Source organism: Talpa europaea, assembly GCF_964194135.1.
Source record: "Talpa europaea genome assembly, chromosome: 3".
Lineage (NCBI taxonomy): Eukaryota > Metazoa > Chordata > Mammalia > Eulipotyphla > Talpidae > Talpa > Talpa europaea.
The window spans coordinates 12,181,094-12,200,501 of NC_140069.1; the positions used below are offsets into that span (position 1 = coordinate 12,181,094).

At 46.7% G+C, this 19,408-nt stretch overlaps 1 protein-coding gene across 1 annotated transcript; it reads left to right on the top strand.

Moving 5' to 3' along the window:
• Window positions 1-1,931: 1,931 nt before the first annotated feature.
• Window positions 1,932-19,247, top strand: LOC311168353 (uncharacterized protein C8orf76-like; the record flags this gene model as incomplete). Its single annotated transcript, XM_084229755.1, has 6 exons — window positions 1,932-2,048; window positions 5,335-5,430; window positions 6,250-6,393; window positions 11,037-11,488; window positions 15,687-15,819; window positions 19,038-19,247. 6 exons carry the CDS (start codon window positions 1,932-1,934, stop codon window positions 19,245-19,247), a joined length of 1,152 nt encoding a protein of 383 aa, XP_084085881.1.
• Window positions 19,248-19,408: the final 161 nt, after the last annotated feature.

The window sequence follows — 19,408 nt, forward strand, 5'->3', positions numbered from 1 at the left end:
GGAGAGGCCTTGCATTCTCAGTTCCAGGCTGGGTGGCTGACTCTGCCTTTGCCCAGACTGGGCACATACCATGCTGCTCCCCTACCCCTCCCCACCCAGAATATGTGGACTAGCAAAGCGTACAGTGTAGGACCTAACTCCACAGCCTGAAGTCCCACAGGATGCCAACTTAGCATTGTGACCTAAATGTCAAATGGATCCAGGAACCTAGTGGGCTGCTGGGATGGAGCAGAGCAGACCAGCTATTTTGGGGAGCCCTTGTAAAAGGAAGAGCCTGTCGGCTTTTGGTCTCTCTCCTTTGGAGCTGCTGCAGATGGCAGCTGCCCTCCTTGGCCCCCAATATGAGCAGCAGTAGGGTTCTGGGGCACCCTATCAATCCTTGGACAGCAGGACTTGGTGAAACTTTCCCCCAGACCCAGGCTCAGGCCCCAGATCCAGACCTGCTGCAAGCAGCTTCACCTCACCGTTTAGTAACTCCTCCCTCTCCCCCAGAGTTCTCCTTTCATACTGTTAAAATAATTCCTTTTTATGTTTTGCTGCACCACAGCTCTTTTGTTTATAGTTGTGGCAGCAAGTGCATGGACCCAAGAACCAATGAGAGGGGTTCTGATCTGTTCAGAGTTTTTGTACCCTTTGCCCGGTAACAGTCACACAACTAGTGAATAACTGAACCAGGATCAAAAGTCCAGACCTAGTGTTGCTTGTGTTCCCATGACACTTTGCTGTATTGCCTTTTCTGCTTGGAAGTGGTATTTTGGGATTGGGGTAAATATCTCTACCCTCTTGAGATTCCATTATTTCTGAGTGATGATATTTTGGATCCTTTTTTTTCTTTTATTTTCTATAATTTCTAAATTTTTCCTACTACAGACTATTACGTCTCTGAAGGGAAAACAAACTTTTCTTATTGGCCCTTCTGTGGATGAATTCAACAGAAGCTAAAGGAGGAGGCAGTCCTGGTGGAGCCTACCTCTCAATGCTGATGGATTTTGAAACAGTGGGGAGTGGACTGAGTTTGTAGAGTAGAAATTGGGTTGAAGAAAGAAACTTGGAAAACAACTGGTGGAAGAGGCACTGTTGAGAGGAGAAATAGGAGCAATCCCAGGAAAAACTCCTTGTCTGTTACTGGCTGCGTAATCGGGCACATGGTGCTGTGCAATATTGGCTGATGTCAACAACCAACTTTCTAGTGTCAGGGAACATCTTGAAAATATAAGATCTGTAGTACATGTTAGTCTTAGAATTCTGGGATTTGTATTTTTTTTTTTTTCCTGTAGGCAGAATTAATGCTCCTTGCTGGAGAGCCAAGAATAAATCTCTCTGCCCTTTATGTTACAAATGCGTAAATTACTACCTTGGTTTTTGTTATTGGTGTTGGCCTGTCCCCTCGGGAGACCTATAGGACTATGGATTCATTTTTGTATTTCCCAGCTTTCAGCTATGTGATAATTGACCCTGAGCAAATTACTTAACCTCTCTAAGCACCAATACCTTCATTCGCAAGATGGGAATTAATGTGCCTTTCATGAGTTGTTAAGAAAGGATAAAAAGTGCGAAGGGGGCAGTGAACATTGCATGCACAATGCGCCAAGCGGATGATACTGTCAGTGGAGGGGTGGGGGGGGAGACACCTAAGAGTTTTAACAGCTCCCCAAGGGTCAGTATTTTTTAATGCTTGTGTTCTGTTCCTCCCCTGAAGTGGAGAAGACGAACTGTTCTCTGTCTGGCGAGTTTGTGAGTCAGTTAAAAACCTCAGTTCAACGATCGCTCCCAACCAGCCGGGGGCCAAGTTATTTTTGGCCCCGCCCCCGACTACAAGTCCCAGCATGCCGCGCGGCGGGCGTCGGCGGCCCCGCTTCTTCCGGGTTGGCCCGCACGTGGGCGCCGCTCTGGGCGCCGCGCCGGCTCTGTGCTCCTGCGGGGGGCGCGGCATGGAGGCCGGGTGCTGGCTGCTCGGCGGCGACTTCGAAGACTCGGTGTTCGAGGGGAGGCCAGAGCGGCCGGCGGGCCCGCCCCCGTCGCACCGCGCCAAGCGCTGCGAGCCGCAGGTGAGCGCCGGCCGGCGGCCTGGCCCGGCCCCGCGTCGGCTCCCTGCCGAGCCCCTGCCGAGCCCCTGCCCTCGCGGCGCGGCCACCCCGCCCCGCGGGCCCCTGCGCCGCCCGCGCCCCCCGGCCTCCGGGGAGCCCGGCTCGCGCTGCCCGGGGCGAGGGCCCCGCGCCGTCGGAGGGGAGCCCTGCGGGCGGCGCTCTCCCTGCTGCTCGGAGGGCGCCCCTCCCGCCGTGCTCTGAGGCCCCCTGTGCCTCGCTCGCGCGCGGCCTTCCGGCGCCACCCGCTTGTCAGAGCTCAGTGTCCGCGGCCCCGCACCCCCTGCAGCCCCTGGCCTGGCCTGCCCTGCACCCCCTGGCCTGCCCTGCACCCCCTGGCCTGCCTTGTACCCCCTGGCTGCCCTGCACCCCCTGACCTGCCCTGCACCCCCTGGCCTGCCCTGCACCCCTTGGCCTGCGCTGCACCCCCTGACCAGCCCTGTACCCCCTGGCCTGCACCCCCTGGCCTGCCCTGCACCCCCTGGCTGCCCTGCACCCCCTGGCCTGCCCTGTACCCCCTTGGCCTGCCCTGTACCCCCTGGCCTGCCCTGACTTAGTGATGTCCCTTACCTACCTTGACACTCGCTGATGGTCAAAATTGTTCAATTACATCTATTTCTTGAGGCACATCTTAAATGCTGCCTCCTCGAGGAAGGCTTTTCTAATTACTCCCACGCCAGTATTTTAATCTTTGACTCGTTTCCCTTCTTAAATCACTTGTCAGTATCCCATGAAGCTCTTGGAACCAGAGCGGTATGTGACACAGGAGTGGTTCTTTTTTTTTTTTTTAAAGATTTTATTTTTTAAAGATTTTATTTATTTATACAAGCACTGGGGTACAGGCTAGAGGCACGGGAGTGTGAGAGAATTCACCAGAGACAGAGCAGAGGGCAGAACAGGCAGAAGGACCGAAGTACTCTGCTGAGGGAGCAGCGGGCGAGACAGGAGAGGTCTGCCACCCCATGTAGGTATCTTCCTGGCTGGCCTGGAATCGAACCGGTGCTGCAGAGGCTGTGGACAGCTCCACAGCGCAGTGCTCAATCGGGGAGGGCGGATGCTTAATGTTATGCCCTGCGCCCCACCTAGTTATACCTAATAGCAAATCTGTGAATATTCTGAATTAGTTGAATATTACTTTGCATTATTACCTGAGTGTTCTTCTTATCACACCAATAAAGACTACTAGCACTTACTTGTACCAGGCACCCTACTAAGTTCCTTTACATGTTTTGTCTCATTTAGTCCTTAAAACATTGTACTTACAGATGTCAGAAGCTGAATAATCACTGAATTGTATTTTTGTTTTATTTCACTGGCATTTTCTCTTTACTGCAGGCAGTCTTTCAAAGTTATGATTAGAACTTGATCATGTAGATTAAAACTAGGCATGGGCTTGGGAAGTCATGTGCTTCAGCATAAAGCCCTAGTTATGAAATAGGACCCTTGCATTCCAGCCTTGGCTTTTACTATTTCCCTTTCAAGGTGGCAATTCCTTATTATTTGGGGGAAAAAACCTTATCCATTGGCTCACCAACTTATTGTGAAGGTGAAATGAGATAATAGTTGGTCGGTGTGGTATGTGCTATATACTTATAAAATAAAACCCCCAAATCACATGTCTTTAGAATTTGTTTCGTCTATGAAACTGCTTATAAACTCAGAGAGGCCTTATTCAAGTCAGGTTTGGTAGATATAAAACCAGGATTTGGGATTAGAAGATTTCTGTTGTCCCCTACTGCTTAGATGCTGTGTGGCGCCAGCTCTTTGCCTTATCCACATGCTTAGCCTCTCAGGCCCACAGCTCCTTTCCTCTTTCTCTTAACGGAGAGGAGTATTTGAAGCCACTCATTCCCTGTCCTGCTGTTTCTTTGGGAAAATAAAATCAGTCATTTGAAAACTAATTTTGCTTGATTGTTTCCCAGTAGGATTTAATGAAAATTTGATGGATGTTTGCAGGCCTGCTGTTGGGATTGACTGATCATGGGACACAGTATGTGACTAGAGAGCAGTGGAGCATAGAGAAAACTAGGGGTTCAGTGTGTAGTCTTTGCTGAGTTAGACAGTTCTTAAGGGAGAACAGAGCCAATGGCCCCTGGCTTCCTCCACTGTGATGGAGAGACTTTACAGTAGATGACAGGCATCTTTTAGAAATAGAAGCAAACAATTTTGACAAGATAGTGGAACCATCACAAACGTAGTTACAGTTGAAGTCACAGCACTTAACTGGGGATAAACTTCTTTCAGCCTCAGTGTGCTTTACTATGAGTAAAAGGGAGGGTGAGATACTTCTTTGGAGCTGGAAAAACTGACATATGGTGTACTTTTTGTCCACCTGTTTTCTCATCTTAACATTCCTTTACTCAGTAATTAAGAAATCTCCATCTCATTTTGCTTCCTATCCATGGAGTTTATTTTTTTAAAAGATTTATTTTTATTTATACAAGAACTGGGGTACAGGCCAGAGGCACTGGAGGGTGAGAGAATTCACCAGAGACAGAGCCGGGAGCAAAATAGGCAGACGGACCAAAAACATTGCAGGCGAGACAGGAGAGGTCTGCCATGCCATGTGGGTATCTCCCCGGCCGGCTGGGAATTGAACCCATGCTGCAGAGGCTGCAGACAGCTTCACAGCACTATGCTCAACCCGCTGCACCACCAGGGAGGCCCTATCCATGGAGTTTAAATCAGGAGAAAAGGGAGTAAAATATTCCACATGAGCATTTCCTCAAATTTTTCTCCAGCAGGTCTTTTGGCATTATATAGCATGGAATTCCCTTTCAGCCTTCATTTCTCTTTCCTCTATGCTTAGTTTTCTTTTCTGCCTTAACAACATTTTCATAATAGCTCTGTAACGATGATACCTCTCTTTTAAGTCCTTTCCATAGAGTGTTGTCAATCCCTATTCCATCCACTCTAAAATTTCTGTGTAAGGAAACACATCTCAGCCTAAAGGACCAGTGGGAACTGTGCTCGGTTCCCAGTCACCACTGCCCCGTGTTGAACATGATGTAGCTAAAACCATATGTGCTTCTTTTTTTAGTTGAGAAGTGTCATATTTTTGTGATAATTTTAATAAAAACTGGACCGTCACTAAAATTGTCATTCTTTGTCAGATGTTTTCCCGAGTCTCATCTTGAAGGTATCTTATTTTTTTGAGGTTTAATCAATTACATATGGGAAATTGCTTTCGAATATGAGGCGGAAAAGTATAGCTTCTTTCTCTATAATCTCCTATTTTTACAATTTCTAGTGGTTTGATGAAGACACAGAGAGCAGTGATGATGTTGAAGCTCTCACTATCAAGAAATTCAGAGGGGACCTGGCCTATAGACGACACGAGTATCAGGTAGAATTCAACAGATATGAGATTGGGGTACTGAAATGGCCCAATATTTTATATATATATATATATATATATGCTTAACATAAAAATGTGTTTTATATATTATATATATTTCTATACACTTCATATATACATATCACACATATACTATGTATACATCATATATATATTTATATATACTATATATTTAAATACCAGTGTACTAAGTTAGGAGTGTGCTGTTTGTGAAGATGAATTTACTCTTTTGTGGTATGTTAGAGTCCTAGGTTTCTGTCCTTTTCTCTTTGTTTCCATCTAATTTGCTTTGTTTCTTGTAACTCCATCACTGGGATCTGTGGGTCTGTTTCTCCAACTTCTGTATCCTCATTATGAGGGAGCCTCTAGCACAGGTACCTCATAGTGCCACAGGAGCAAAGCACCCCAAAATGTGTGAGAAAAAGGGGAGCCCTAACAGATACAAGTTGCTTTTCACATAGATCTCATTTCATTTTCACAACAGATCTGTTGTTCTGCCCCCGAGAAGGTTACACAGTAAGTTAGTGGCAAAATCAGGATTCAAACCTGGGTCTTTTGAATTCAGTACACTCTCCCTGCTATGCTGTGATGTCTTCTGTGGGTGTAGCAGTAATATTCTCCAGCCACTTTTCTGCCCTCTAGAAAAATAGTACTGACTGAAATATGCAAGTCACACTTAGTTTGTTGCAGGGTGATTTATAACATCACTTTCGTCTGGGGAAAAAAATCAAGCCTATAACAACCCCTTTCTCTATTTTCTGCCATTCTTACATTCCTTCTTTTCATTTCCTTTATTATCATGGCCAGAAAGCACTGCAGGAATATTCCAGTATCTCTGAAAAATTGCCATCTAACAATTGTGCCATGAAAAGGGATGTCCAGGAAGGCCAGGCCCGGTGTCTGGTTCACCTGGGAAGGCCTGCAGAGGCACTGGAGATCGCTACAAACCTGGTAAGTGTATTCATTGCTTTATTTTTTCATGCTTTCCTATAGCAAGGATGGTTGAATAGTTTATTTTCTAAAAAAACAGAAAAAGTTTTGCCAGCAGCAAATTCTTCAGGTTTGGGGAAGGAGAAATTTGTCAGCAGTGTAAGAACTTTATTGTGATGGGTAATTTGGAGTTCTGAGACATAATCACTTTCTTTAACTTTTTCTTTTCTTTTTTTTTTTTTTTTGCTTAAAAATTTTCACTGCCTGAAAATCTCATTTGCAAAAGCTTATTCTTGTTAGGAATAGATACTCAGAGTGGAAGACTTATCAGCAATCTGTTTTCTGCTTTAGAATTCTTTCCAGATTTCAGTTTCTACACTGAACATGTTATTTTTGAAAAACAGACAAAAGTTGCCCTCAAACTACTGATACCTTACTAAGCCACACGTAATATTCATTTTCATTTTTATTTACTTTGAAATCTGGAGCACTTCATGATTTGCAGGTGGTCCTTGTGCAAGGGCCACGCTAATCTCTGTATCGTTCCAATTTTGGTGTGTGTGCAGCTGGAGCAGGCTCTCATTTTCATTTTTTAATGGAATTTGTAGAATCTTTTTTAAGGCACAAAGAAAGGCAGTTCTTTGCAATTCTAGATTCTGCTTGTTTTTGTTTCCAGAATAAGGCTTTTTTTGTTTACTTCTATGACTTTTTGGCTTAACTTTTATGTGGAGATTGGTTGTAGTTGAGCAATCCTAGTCTATAGATGACCAGTTTTCTCTCTCTCTGAGGAATTAATGAGGGTTGAGGCGCTGATCTTGAGCCCAGTAGATCTAGTCCCAACTCAGCTCAACTTAGATTATGCATGCAGCTGAGCTGTCCTCTTCCATCTCCTTTACTAAGAGAAACCCCTACATTTGCTTGCCGGGGGGGTTCACTGCATAGTACTCCAGCCTCTTGCAGTGAGAGGAGACTTTGGCAGTGATTTCTTGAGAGCATGGACAACAGCTGTATTTGTTTTCTCTTTCTCCTCAATCCAAAACATAAGGTTCCCTTATTAAAGGAGCATTGGCATGAGCAGGTGACCTGGGGGGATATAACGGTTCATCCTGTCTCCCTGGTCTGCAAACTATTGCAGCTCTGGCCCTTTGAGTACCTTTTTCCAGACCTCAGTTGCCATCTTGGCTTCTGTTCTCTGCCATGGCCTCTCTCCGCCTCACATTTCTCCCACCCTCCCGTGCTCTTTGTCCTCCCTGCTGAGACCTCAGCAGGCAGGGCAGCCCTCCTACATGGTAGGGCCGAGTTAGCTCTGGTTTCTTTGGGCTGTTTCTGTCTGTTGCCCATTCCCGGATGTCAGGTCTCCAGAGCTTGGGGTGGCTACAAGGGAGGAGGAAGCCCGTCAGAAGACCACTGTCAAGACTTTGGGAACTCTTTAGTGGCCTCCTGCTCCCTCTGGGGAAGGAATGGGCACCGGAGGCTTGTGGGGCTCACCCCTCTCTTGGGGTCTCTTCACGTGGTCTCATGGGCTCTGCCTCTTTGCGTGTTTTTCCCATTTCCTGGGACTCTGTGTTTTGTTTTTGTTTTATAAATTTCTTCCCTGCTTGTGGGCCCTCTTCTCGCACTGCTAGCTCTGGCCCCTTTCTGATTTTTGTCTCAGAGGTTATTGCCACTCAGGTTTTATAGGGGGGCAAGTCTGTGACTCACACTGAATGTATTAGGCAGCTGGTCCTGGAGTATGAACAGTTTATGCTCACAGCTTCTACTGAAGTTGACTCACCTCTCAATGATTTTTGGGTGAAATTTATAAGAGAACTATTTCTTATATAATTTAAACATTGTCTTATTAGAGTGGCGGCTATGTTTATGTGATAAACTAACTGTGGAAGGAAAATTTCTTTCTGACCATAAGTGACTTTTGGTCTTTCATGCACATCACAAACATTTCTTTTCTTTATTTTTTTAAAAAAAGATTTATTTATGCATACAAGAACCGGGGTACAGGCCAGGTGCGCGGGAGGGTGAGAGGATTCACCAGAGACAAAGCGGGGAACAGAACAGGCAGACTGAGGAAGTACACTGCTGAGGGGAGCAGCGGGCGGCAGGAGAGGTCTGCTGCACCATATGGGTATCTCCCTGGCCGGCCAGGGATCGAACTTGTGCTACAATGGCTGTGGATAGCTTCACAGTGCTGTACTTAACCCCTTGTGCCACCAGGGAGGCCCACAAACATTTGTTTTAGTCCTGCCATGTCCGTGTGCCTAGTTTGGGGCTCAAAGCCGAGGAGACAGATGAATGCCCTCCATGCTCTGCACACACCTAGTGTCTAGCACGGGGGTGGGGGTGGGGTGGGGTTGGATCCCTCTCAGGTGTCAGCTCTCCGCAGTGCTGGTGCTGGGACCTCCAGCTCTGTTCCCCACCAGCTGTGTGACTTAGGCCCCTTGCCTAACCTCCCTGATCCAGTTCCTTCACTTACAAAGCAGGATACCAATGCAGTCTATTGTAAAGGATTTCCATGTGGATGAAATGAGTAAAGCACTTAGAATAGCACCTGACTGTGCTCAGCACTCAAAGAATGTTAAGTAGCAGCATCGCCACATTAGAGAAGGAGTTGCGATAGTCTAGGAAAAAAATCACTCGATTCACTTATGTGGAATTTAATTTCCAGAGCTATTCAGTGGACGTGCTATCAAAACCCTCACATCAAAACCATGACTTGATGTCACAACCTCCACCCCAGCACATACTTGCTTCGTAACATGAAAGTGCTTTAAACACAAGAAAGCACTACTGACTGGGGAGAGAAGAGAGGTAGACTTGTCAGATGTCTGTACTTGTTGCTTTATTATAAGTAAAAACAAGAAACTGTATTACTCCAGTTATTAAACATCGGTTATGTCTGAGGTTGTACTGGGAACTCCACATTCAACAAAAATCTTTCTGGAGCTTGTAGTGCAGGCAGCAGCAGGGCAGGGTGGACAAAGGAGAGCCCAGAGCCCTCAGTGTCTTTTTCAGGCTTTTAATGATCTTTCTGCACCATTTGTAGTGAGGCAACCAGGTGCAGGGCAGGCAGGGAGGCCTCCTGGTCTCTGGCGAATCTTTATTCTTTGGGCTTTCTCTGACATTCTCTCATGGTCTCTCCACCGCTGTCCACCCTCTCTGCTGCATTCCATCCTCTGTGATGCACTCCATCCTCATATGCCTGCCCTCCTACGCACAAGTGTGCCCATCACACATGCCCACACCATACTCCAGGTGTCCACCCTCAGGCACATGCACCCGAGCCTCGCTCCCTAGCGCCTCCTGCATTCAAGGTCGTGGTGGGCGCCACAGAGGCCAACAGGGCAAACTGAGCAATCTTCATTTACCCTACAGAGCTTAACGGTGTGTGGGAGGCAAGAACATTAAACAATAGAATAATAAACCAGATAAGCGCTGTCACTGGGAAGGTCCACTGTGGCCAGATGAGTCCTTTCACTCGCTATATGAATATTTAGAATCCTCCACAAGCTTCCACTTCTCTCTGCCAGCTGCTTCAGGCAGCAGACAGGTAGTTTTACTTGTTTCTTCCTTGGTATACTTCATATGGGAGCTTGATCTGGATACTAGAAGGCCAGTTCTTCCTGAGATTTGAAATCAACCAAAAGATGATTTTAATTTGTCATCTGCTCTCCACAGACTTTAACTTAGAAAAAAGAAGCCTGTTTTCCCTCCCCCCACCGGGCTCTTGCCATATGGCAAGTTAGGCAAGAGGTAGTGGAAAAGATTTTTTTGATCAGAAAGAAACCAAGCAACTCCTTCTGGCCAAAAACAATTGGCCTTGGTAATCGTTACCAGGGAAGACATTTGGATTCAATTATGATGGATCGTGAAACAGAGCTGCAGGGCTATCCAGGCCAAGCCAAGTCAATTTTGGAAGTAGAGAACACTCGAATTCTCAAGAAAATTTCATTTTGGATTTTCAGAAAAGCCTGGAACATTAAGATGGAACCATTAGCCCAGGGTATAAAAAAGTTGACTCGAATCTTTCAGCTGAAGACAATAAAGATTATGTTAAGATTTGAAAATAAATTGACATTCATGTTTTTGGTGAACTTTTCCAGACTGTTGTCATGTGAGTTTTGTTTCTGTTGTGACATGAGGAGGGCCGGGAATGACTGGTGATTCTTTTGCTGGGTGATTATTTTTCAAGGTTTATGGTTTCAAACTAAGAGCTATTGAAAAATACCAAGTCCATGCTACTGAGAAGTGGCCGAAAGACCCTTCTGATTTATAACCTGCACAAACTGGATTTCCAGACGCCATCATTTTTACCAGGAAAATGTTCTGCTGTTCAAAGTTCTTTTTTTTTTTTTTTTTTTTTTTTTTTTTTTTTTTTAAAGATTTATTTATTTATTTATACAAGCACTGGGTACAGTCAGAAGCGTGGGAGGGTGAGAGAATTCACCAGAGCCAGAGCGGGGAACAGAACAGACAGACTGACGAAACACACTGCTGAGGGGAGCAGCGGGTGGCAGGAGAGGTCTGTGCGCCATGTGGGACCCTCACCGGTGGCTGGGGATCAAACCGGCGCTGCAGAGGCTGCGGGCAGCTTCACAGCCCAGCGCTCAACCGCTGCGCCACCAGGGGAGGCCCCTGTTCAAAGTTCTTAACCCTGTTTTCCTCCTCAGGAAAGCAAAGCAACCAATACCGACCATCTGACCGCTGTGCTGTACCTCCAGATTGCAATTTGTTCAAGTTTGCAAAACTTGGAGACAACAATTTTCTGCCTACAGAAACTAATTTCTTTGCATCCTTTCAATCCTTGGAACTGGGGCCAGTTGGCAGAGGCGTACCTGAAGCTGGGGCTGGCTCTCTCGGCTTCCTTTGCATCATCTCGGGATAGTTTTGCCTTCAGTGACAAAACGAGCAAGTCTTCCTTTCCACACTCAGGAAAAGACTGTCTGTCATGTTTCCCTGAGATGTTGCCTGCAAGCTCTGTGTGTTCTGTGGAGGCAAGCAGCACTAACAACCACAAGAATGAAGAAGCTCTTACAAGCACTCAAAATGGCAGGGCAGAAAAGAGAGAAGTGTTGCTGCTGGAGACACAGGTGAATGCGTGTGCCTCGTTTATCCGGACCAGGTAAACTCAGAGCTGAGTCTCCCTGATCTGATTGTGGAGATTTTAAACCACAGAAAGTTCTAGGCAAGACACTTGGCATATGTTTTTCAGATTTTTTTCCGTGGTCTCCATGGAATCCGTTGTGTCCTTTGGTATGTGAGATTTGGAAACAAACCTTTATTTGCTCCGAATACACTGGTATCATTGACCTAGATACAGTGTTAAAATTGGAAAACATTAAAATTAGCAAAAGAAAATTAAATGTATAAAATTGACAGAGGGAGGAAGAGGTATTTTAAGCATGGAGTTTTTTACTTCTGTGTTCCACAGAAAATCCACTAAAGAAGAACATCTTTTGCGTTTGAATCACTAATAAGGTGAATAAAAAATTAATGCTTAATTCACTTTACAAGAATTCCCAAAGTTTAGGGATTCCAAATACTTTGAACCCATAAAGTATGAGTCTAAGGGAAAAGTGAGAATATTAATTTTTGTGATTTATGTCAAAAATAGTCTCTTAGGACTCCAGTGATACCAAGGAAAATATTTTGTTTTTAACTTTGGAGGATTGAAGGAAGATTGATTAACAGTAAAGCTTGCTTAGAAGTGGCATCTGTTTGGCAGATTTTAAACTATATTGGCTGATGTTTATTTAGCATTGACTTTGTCACTTTAATTCCTAAGTATGTCGAATAACTGTGCCAGGCGCATACCGCTTGCAAAGATTATAAAGATCAGTTTTAAAAAAGAGTCCCTTTCCTGACACTACTCAGGGGTTGAGGAGAATCTCTGTGTGGCCAGGAGCTGGCACTGAGCAGCAGCTTCAGTGTGGGGGCTGCCTGCTGTGGCAGGAGGGAGGAAGCCAGCAGGAGTGCCGCGGCCGCTGCTGGTCCTGGAGGAGCACCATCGGTTCTCCTAGATAAACGAGCGCTAGAAGCTTTGTCTGCCTTTCGTTTTAACCCTCCTTGCTCTCTGGGGTGGGTCCTGGGACCCCACTGTGTAGACTGGGGAGCCGTTTAGCATCGTCCCCAGAGTGGTATGACCATAAAGTGCTCTGGGTTGGGCCCAGGTCTCTGATTCCAGAACAGGTGTCTTTCCGATCTCGCTGAGTCCATGTGATTTTCCCCAGTGGGTCCCATCCTGCCGCGGGGAGAGCACAGCCCAAGGGGCACGGGGCCTGGTGCAACGTGAGCAGCACTGGGGGGTTGGGGCATAGGGAACAGCTGTAGCCCATGAGGCCAGGGTGGCGTGGGAAGCAGGAGGCAGGACTTGGAGTCAGAGCTCATTTTAAGGAACCTGATAAATTGCTGTCGTGGAGCAAATGAGCCTGGACTCATCTGCCTGCTAGCTGTGTCCTTCCACGAATACTGCAACTCTGTGATCTTCAAATGGAGAAGTAGGGAAAATGCCTGCTCGTGTGTGGGGTGTGAGGATTAGAGTGTGTGCGGCGCTTGTAGTGCGCAGTTACTTGGCAAATGTTAGCTTTTAGTGTTCCTGTGGTTTTAGTTTTTATTAGCACAAGAAGTTAAATGTCACCTTAAAGAGTTTGATTCTTATGCTGAAGGCCTGAGGAGTATTTGAAGGTTTTAGAGCTTGAAGTGGTGTGATAAGAACTGGGATTTCTAGAGAGATCCGGTGGCTCTGCGGATGTGTTAGAAGGAGGTTGGCGCTGGGGACATCATGATGAGGTGGTGGGCTAACGGGTGGATGGTGATGGGTCCTGAGCAAGGATAGGACAGTATAGTGGAAAGAAGACACGGGTGTCACTGCAGGAGGGACTGGACGCGAGTGTGTGGGGAGGGAGGATGCGGGTGTCCCGGAAAACCCCGAGAGCCTGCCTTGGGAGCATGGCGGTGTCTTCAGATGTGAGGGGAGGACAAAGCAGACTTGGGGTGGAAGTAATGATCTGGGTTCCTTGTGCTGAGATCAGCTGCCTGTCAGACATCCCGCTGGAGCTTCCCATGGGTAGGAGTTGGGCTCAGAGTAAGGGAGAGAGAGATTGACGCGTTTCCGGAGAGATTCAGCAGTGAGATGGTAACGGGGAGTCAGCTGGGATCAATTCTTTGAGGAGTACTTGGAAGCTATGTGAAGGGTAAATGAAGATGATCAGGCTTTTACACCATTGGCTTCTGCAGCTATCACCTGTGGCCTTGATCTTGTTAATGTCGAAGGCTCGTGGGTGTGGGGCACGCATGCCTGATTGTGGACAGCTGAGATGGGTGTGTGCGCATGTGCAAGTGTGCACACCTGTGCCTAGGAGGGAGGGGCGAAAAGGGAGGTGTCTCAATTTGCTATCTCCCTGCTGGCTGGTTTTCCCTGCTTACCATTAAAAACCTGTGACAATAATGCCAAGGGCTCCAAAATTCTCCTTCAAATTGCTAGAACTGATGGTGAAACTACCTGGCCTGGGGTGGTTGCAAAGCACCACAGAATTATTGACCTTCAAGAGGTCAACCTAGTAGTGATGGGATGACGAGGCAGATTGCACAGGGTGGAGGAGCAAGTAGACACTGAAGAGGAGCAAGTATAAGTGGTATTTTTAAGATTTATTTATGCATTCAAGAACTGGGGTACAGGCCAGAGGTACTGGGGTGACTCACCGGAGACAGAATGGGGAGCAGAACAGGGAGATTTACTGAAATATGCTGCTGAGGGGAGCAGCGGGTGAGTCAGGAGAGGTCTGCTGCACTCTGTGGGTAGCTCCCTGGCTGGGGATCGAACTTGTGCTGCGGTGGCTGCGGATGGCTTCATAGTGCTGACACCCCTTGTGCCACCAGGGAGGCCCCATAAGTGGTATTTTCAAGTCATTTCAGGAGCAAGAGGGAGAATGCAAGTACCTTAAAAGGGTCAGAGGATGTAACTGCTTCCAGAGGCCCTGCAGGTAACGTGAACAGGTGAGGGAGCTGGTCCATGACCTCCTTCGTGCGAATCAGGTCATATAAGGAGGTTCACCAGTGGCTTGGCACATAACAAGTTCCACATTTCTTTCCCTGGCCCTCAGGTCTGATGTGAGTCGGCCCCGCCTTTGCCTCGTTTACCACAGGGTTTTCTCCCCGGCTGTGTTCTGGCCACCGGATCATCCTGATTTTCGACCACATCAAGCTAGTTCTGGGTTGAGCCTCCTTCCTCCTGCCAAGCCTCTTCTCCCTTATATTCTGTGGCTGGCTCCTTCCCAGTTAGGTCTTAGCGCCAGAGGAATCTCAGAAAAGCCTTCCTTTACTGTCCGGCTGGTCTTGTCCGCGTGTTATCTCACTTGGGATCTCCCATTCCATGAAGCCGGAACCCGCCTGTTCCGCTCGCCAGTATCTGCCCGCTCCAAGGGTGGTGAATGAGAGGAAGGAGGGCTGAGTGCTCCGGGCACAGCAGCAGGGGTCCGGGGGCCTGAGGGACGCTGGGAAGATGTACACGCTCAGTATTTTAAAAAACCACAAGGATGCGGAAGAAAAAGAAACATAATGGACAAACAAAACAAACTCTTAGATTCAGAACAGATTTGTGTTTCCCAGCAGGGAATGGGGCTGGTGGGTGGGTGCAGTGAACAAAGGGGTTATTGTGTGGTGGTGGATGGAAACTGCCCTTCGGGAGGTGGTCTCCACCCGGTGTCTGCAGATGTCGAGTTCCAACACTGCACACCGGAAGCGTACGTGGTGCTGTGACCCAGTCTTCTGTGTATGTACATTTAATGAAGGTGGGACGCATGTGGGAAGGACAGGGGTGGGAAGAAAAGAGGAGACGATCATGAGGGGAGGTTAGTGGTGAGGCATTTGTGGCCATGGGGGTCCTGCAAGGTGTGGCCCTGCTCTGGGTAATGGGTGTGTGCTAGGGAACCCAACCAGTCCCTCAGGCCGAGTTGCTCTGAGTCCGAGAGAAGGCATGGGTCACCTACTTGGAAGGAGCACATCGCAGCACTCCTGGGGAGGAGTCTGTGACTGGGAGCTTGCTCTTCTGCCTCTTGCTTTCCATCACTTGACTTTTACAGGAGGCTCTTGTGAGGCAGGAAGCCCTTTGGAGTTTTTGCTCTCTAAAGATTTCTTCGAGAAACTCCAGTCTGTTCATTTTAGAAGCGATGCCTCTCCAGTATAAAGTGGGGCAATTTGGGATTCACAGGAGGGGGCACATTTGGGTAGGCAGGTGGGATGGCATCAGCTGAACACACTTGAGGAGTCTCCTCGCCACTGACCTTTATGCGGGGTCTGCACAGGGCACCTCTGTTTTTCAGGCTTTTGCTTCAGCTCATCCAGTCTCAGCAAACATCCTTTGCTCTGGAGAGGAACTTGAGGACTCAGCGGGAAATTGAAGATAAAATGAAAGAGTTCAGCTTCAAAGAAGATGCTTTGCAGTTGATAGCTGAGGTGAGTGCGTCCCCTCAGGTTTATGCGAAATGAAGCATTGTAGATGTTTTTCCTGGCTCCAGTGCCATTTTTTAAAAGACGGGGCCAAATCTCATGATCTGAAGGACTGTCTCCCTCCTTTATGTGCCTTTGATCACTTAATCCCCCCAAGCAGCCTTTGTCACCCGCCTCCCACAGGGGCTGGAAGCCAGGAGCTGACTTGGCTTCACTTGTCGGAGCTCGTCAGGACGGGCTGGAACAGCAGCTATGCCCCAGAGTTGCTTTCTGGCTTCTGGCTGGAAGGCAGACACGTCTCTTTCATCTTATCCCTCTTTTTGTCCCCATAACCACCTAGAGCACAGGCAGAGCTGGGATCGGGGCTCAGAACGAGGAGCGACTGGTCTTGGGTCAGATTTCAAGTGGCAGAGCTGGACTGGAACCCAGGTTTCCAGCTACAAGTCAGTTTCCTTCTCTACCCTGTTACTACATGGATGTCTGCAGGGAAATTCAAATGTCAGAATTTTTACTAGCTTTTCAAAAAACATGCTGATGAAATTTCTTAAGATGGCTTTGGAGATTGTGCACGTATTTCAGCTACTCATGCTTGTTCCTTTCAGTGGGTCATTGCAAGTTGACAGCTCAGGAACTTTCCCGTGAGAAGAGCTCTCCATGAGTCCTGGCCTGGTCTTTCCTTTGGGAAGTGCTTATGGCTTTTTAGAGGGGCAAGGGGCTTTCTGCCCACACTAGGTGCTTGAAATGGCAGGAGGACATGGAGCAGGTTCTCTATGATCCGAGCAGACGGAGTAAAGGAGGAGAGAGTCCTCGAGCCCTCAGCGGCTTTCCAGGCTTTTATTGGGATTTGCCAGGTACATGGCAGGCAGGGGTGCTGAGGGGCTGGCAGGCCTCCCAGCCCCTAACAGGTCTTCATTCTCTCTGGGTTCTCTGGCCTTCTCTCACGTTCTCTCAGCTTCTCTGCTCTTCTCGTGGTTCTCATGATGCCACCCCCATAAGCGCAGTCTCTCAGCCCAGGTGTACCCATTTACACATGCCCACACCGTACACCAGGTGCCCACCATCAGGCATGCATTCAGGACCACAGGGTTCCGTCATCTATCCTGATGGCAGGAGGGCAGAAAAGCCTGATGCTTTACTTACCCTCCAGTGCTCTCTCCTCTCTCCTTGCCTGGGCCACACACTCTTCTCCAGGAGCCTTTTTCATCCCTGACAAGTTGTCTCAAACATCTTTGTATTCTCCATACTCAGCACATCATTTAATTGATGGGATAGTAATTCTCACCTGGAGGATGCAGCTTGTGGTCTGCAGCCTTTGCGGAGCTATCATTTCCTTGGGCCTCTGGTGAACATCCAGCAGGTGTTCAGAACTTACTTTAAGAAATCAGTGTATGCACTTGTCATTTTCAGAATAGCGTATCAGAAATGGAATCACTAAGTCTCTGGACGCTGTATTTATTTTTTAGTGTATGGACACTTTAAAGCCTCGAAGCACATTTCCAGGTTGTCATTCAGAAAGATCGCTCAGTACCTGTTCTCCAGCAGAGTATAAGAACACTGACTCTCCTGCTCCAAATCCTAGCTGTTAGCTTGAACCATGTGAAATTGTCAACATTCAGGCATTTTGATCTATAAAAACAAGAACTTTGGATTAATGAACTTAATGTTATTACTTTTTGAAACCTGTAATTTGTTTGGTAAGAGTGCCCCTTTTTAGTACTGCTGTTTATTGGGTTAGTATTAAGATGGACAATTTTTTGGTATGTTTATTGGCCATTTATATTTTGTGAAATCCCTAGTCATGCTTTTTTCTTTATTACCCTATTGCTGTGTTTCTGTTTTATTTTTGAGAGATCTGTCTATATTAGAATTACTAACCTTTTATATGTTGAAATATTTTCTGGAGTTTTTGGCATTCTTTGAAATTTTTATGTGGTCAGATATTTTTGCAGACTTTTTGATACCTGTGAATGATGTACTTGTCTGTTCCTCTTGTTGAAATATTGCTTTGTTTGGATATTAATATTATTCAGTTTAAAAATTTTTTAAAAACAACTTTCTTGGTGTTATTTCCCAGATTTTTTACTAAAGTGGGAAGTCACCAATGATAAGACACATCACTATTTGATGAGCCACTAATAGAAAAATAAGATGCCATGTACATCAGGACATATCATTGGTTATAAGATGCATCTTGATTTTAGAAATGTGAAAATATGAAAACAGAAGGTGTCCTAGGGTTGATGAGATACCATGCTTAATAAATGTTGACGGTTAAGCTATTCATCTCATCAACTCTTGCCGCAACTATATGTAGTCTTGAATATTTAACCAGTGGAGTCTGTTCTTTGAGTGTGCTTCTAGCCCATCACCATTTGATATTCGTGAACACACGGGGCCTCAGGGTTTGCAGGAAACTTGGTGATCATCTAGTCCAAGTCTCTTGTGACTTAAATTCCCTCACAACATTCCTGCCATGTCACTCCCTAACTTTTGATGGCAAACAAAACAATATGAACTCTCTGCGGTCTAGATTTTAGGTTAGTGTCCTTACCCATTCTCTTAGAGTGGGTGCAGTTGTAAGTTTTCTCCAATTTTGTTGAGTGACTTGTCAGAGAAATTAGCACAGCTCATGGACCTGATCTGACCAGTAGGGGGCAGTGTTGTGCCTTCAGCGGCAGGGGTGCTGTTTGAGAACCTGAGGTTTTGCTGTGGTAACATTTCTAGAGGGATGGAGTCTCTCCCTGGGGCAGGAAAGGGCAGGCCCAGCTACTTACTGCTCACCTCTTTGCTGCCTTTGGCGTCTTTGGAGAACTTCTAAGCTAAAGAGTCTGCCTACACAGAGCAGCAGTTCAGTTCTACCCAATTCTGTTCTTCAGTTGTTTGAGAAGGAGGGAGAAACCCTCACAGTTGCCTCCTTGCTCACAGCAGATGGTCTTGGACAGACTGGGCACTAGTGGTCAGCTGAATGTCCTGCTGCCATGTTAATGCCTCAGTGATCCTTTCAGGGAAGAGGAGAGACAGAGGACATCTCACATGGGGTCCCTGGGCAGCAGCTTCTGAGCAGACAGACACCCTTCCCCTGTGTTGGGATCTCTGGCTTCTGACATGGTTTCAGCTTTCGTGTGAAAGCCTTTGCACTTGATAAACAGCATCGTCTTCCATGACATTCTGCTGACTCTTTTTATTGGGATAGTTGTTGTTTCTTTTTTCCCCTCCTGCCACAGGTTATGGGGGAAGATATCGTCCCAGAAAAAAAAAAAGATGAGACTCACACGGAGGTGAAGTGCATTGGCTCTGCAGCTCTGGCTGCCTTGGTGATTGCATCTTCGAAAGAATTTGAAGACAAATGGTTCGGAAAGATAAAAGAGCACTTCTGCCCTCTTGAAAGTCAGCTCCGTACAGAGACTCAGGTCTTGGCTTCACGGTCCCTATAAAAACAAAACATCTTGCCCTGTATTAATTGTCCTTGTTTACTTCAGACAGGATTCACTGCCAATCATGGAATATGGTGAATTACAAATGATTTTTTATGTTTTATAGAAATGGCTTCTCTCCCAGATTATTTCTACTGTATTCAGTTTCTTGATTTTTTTGT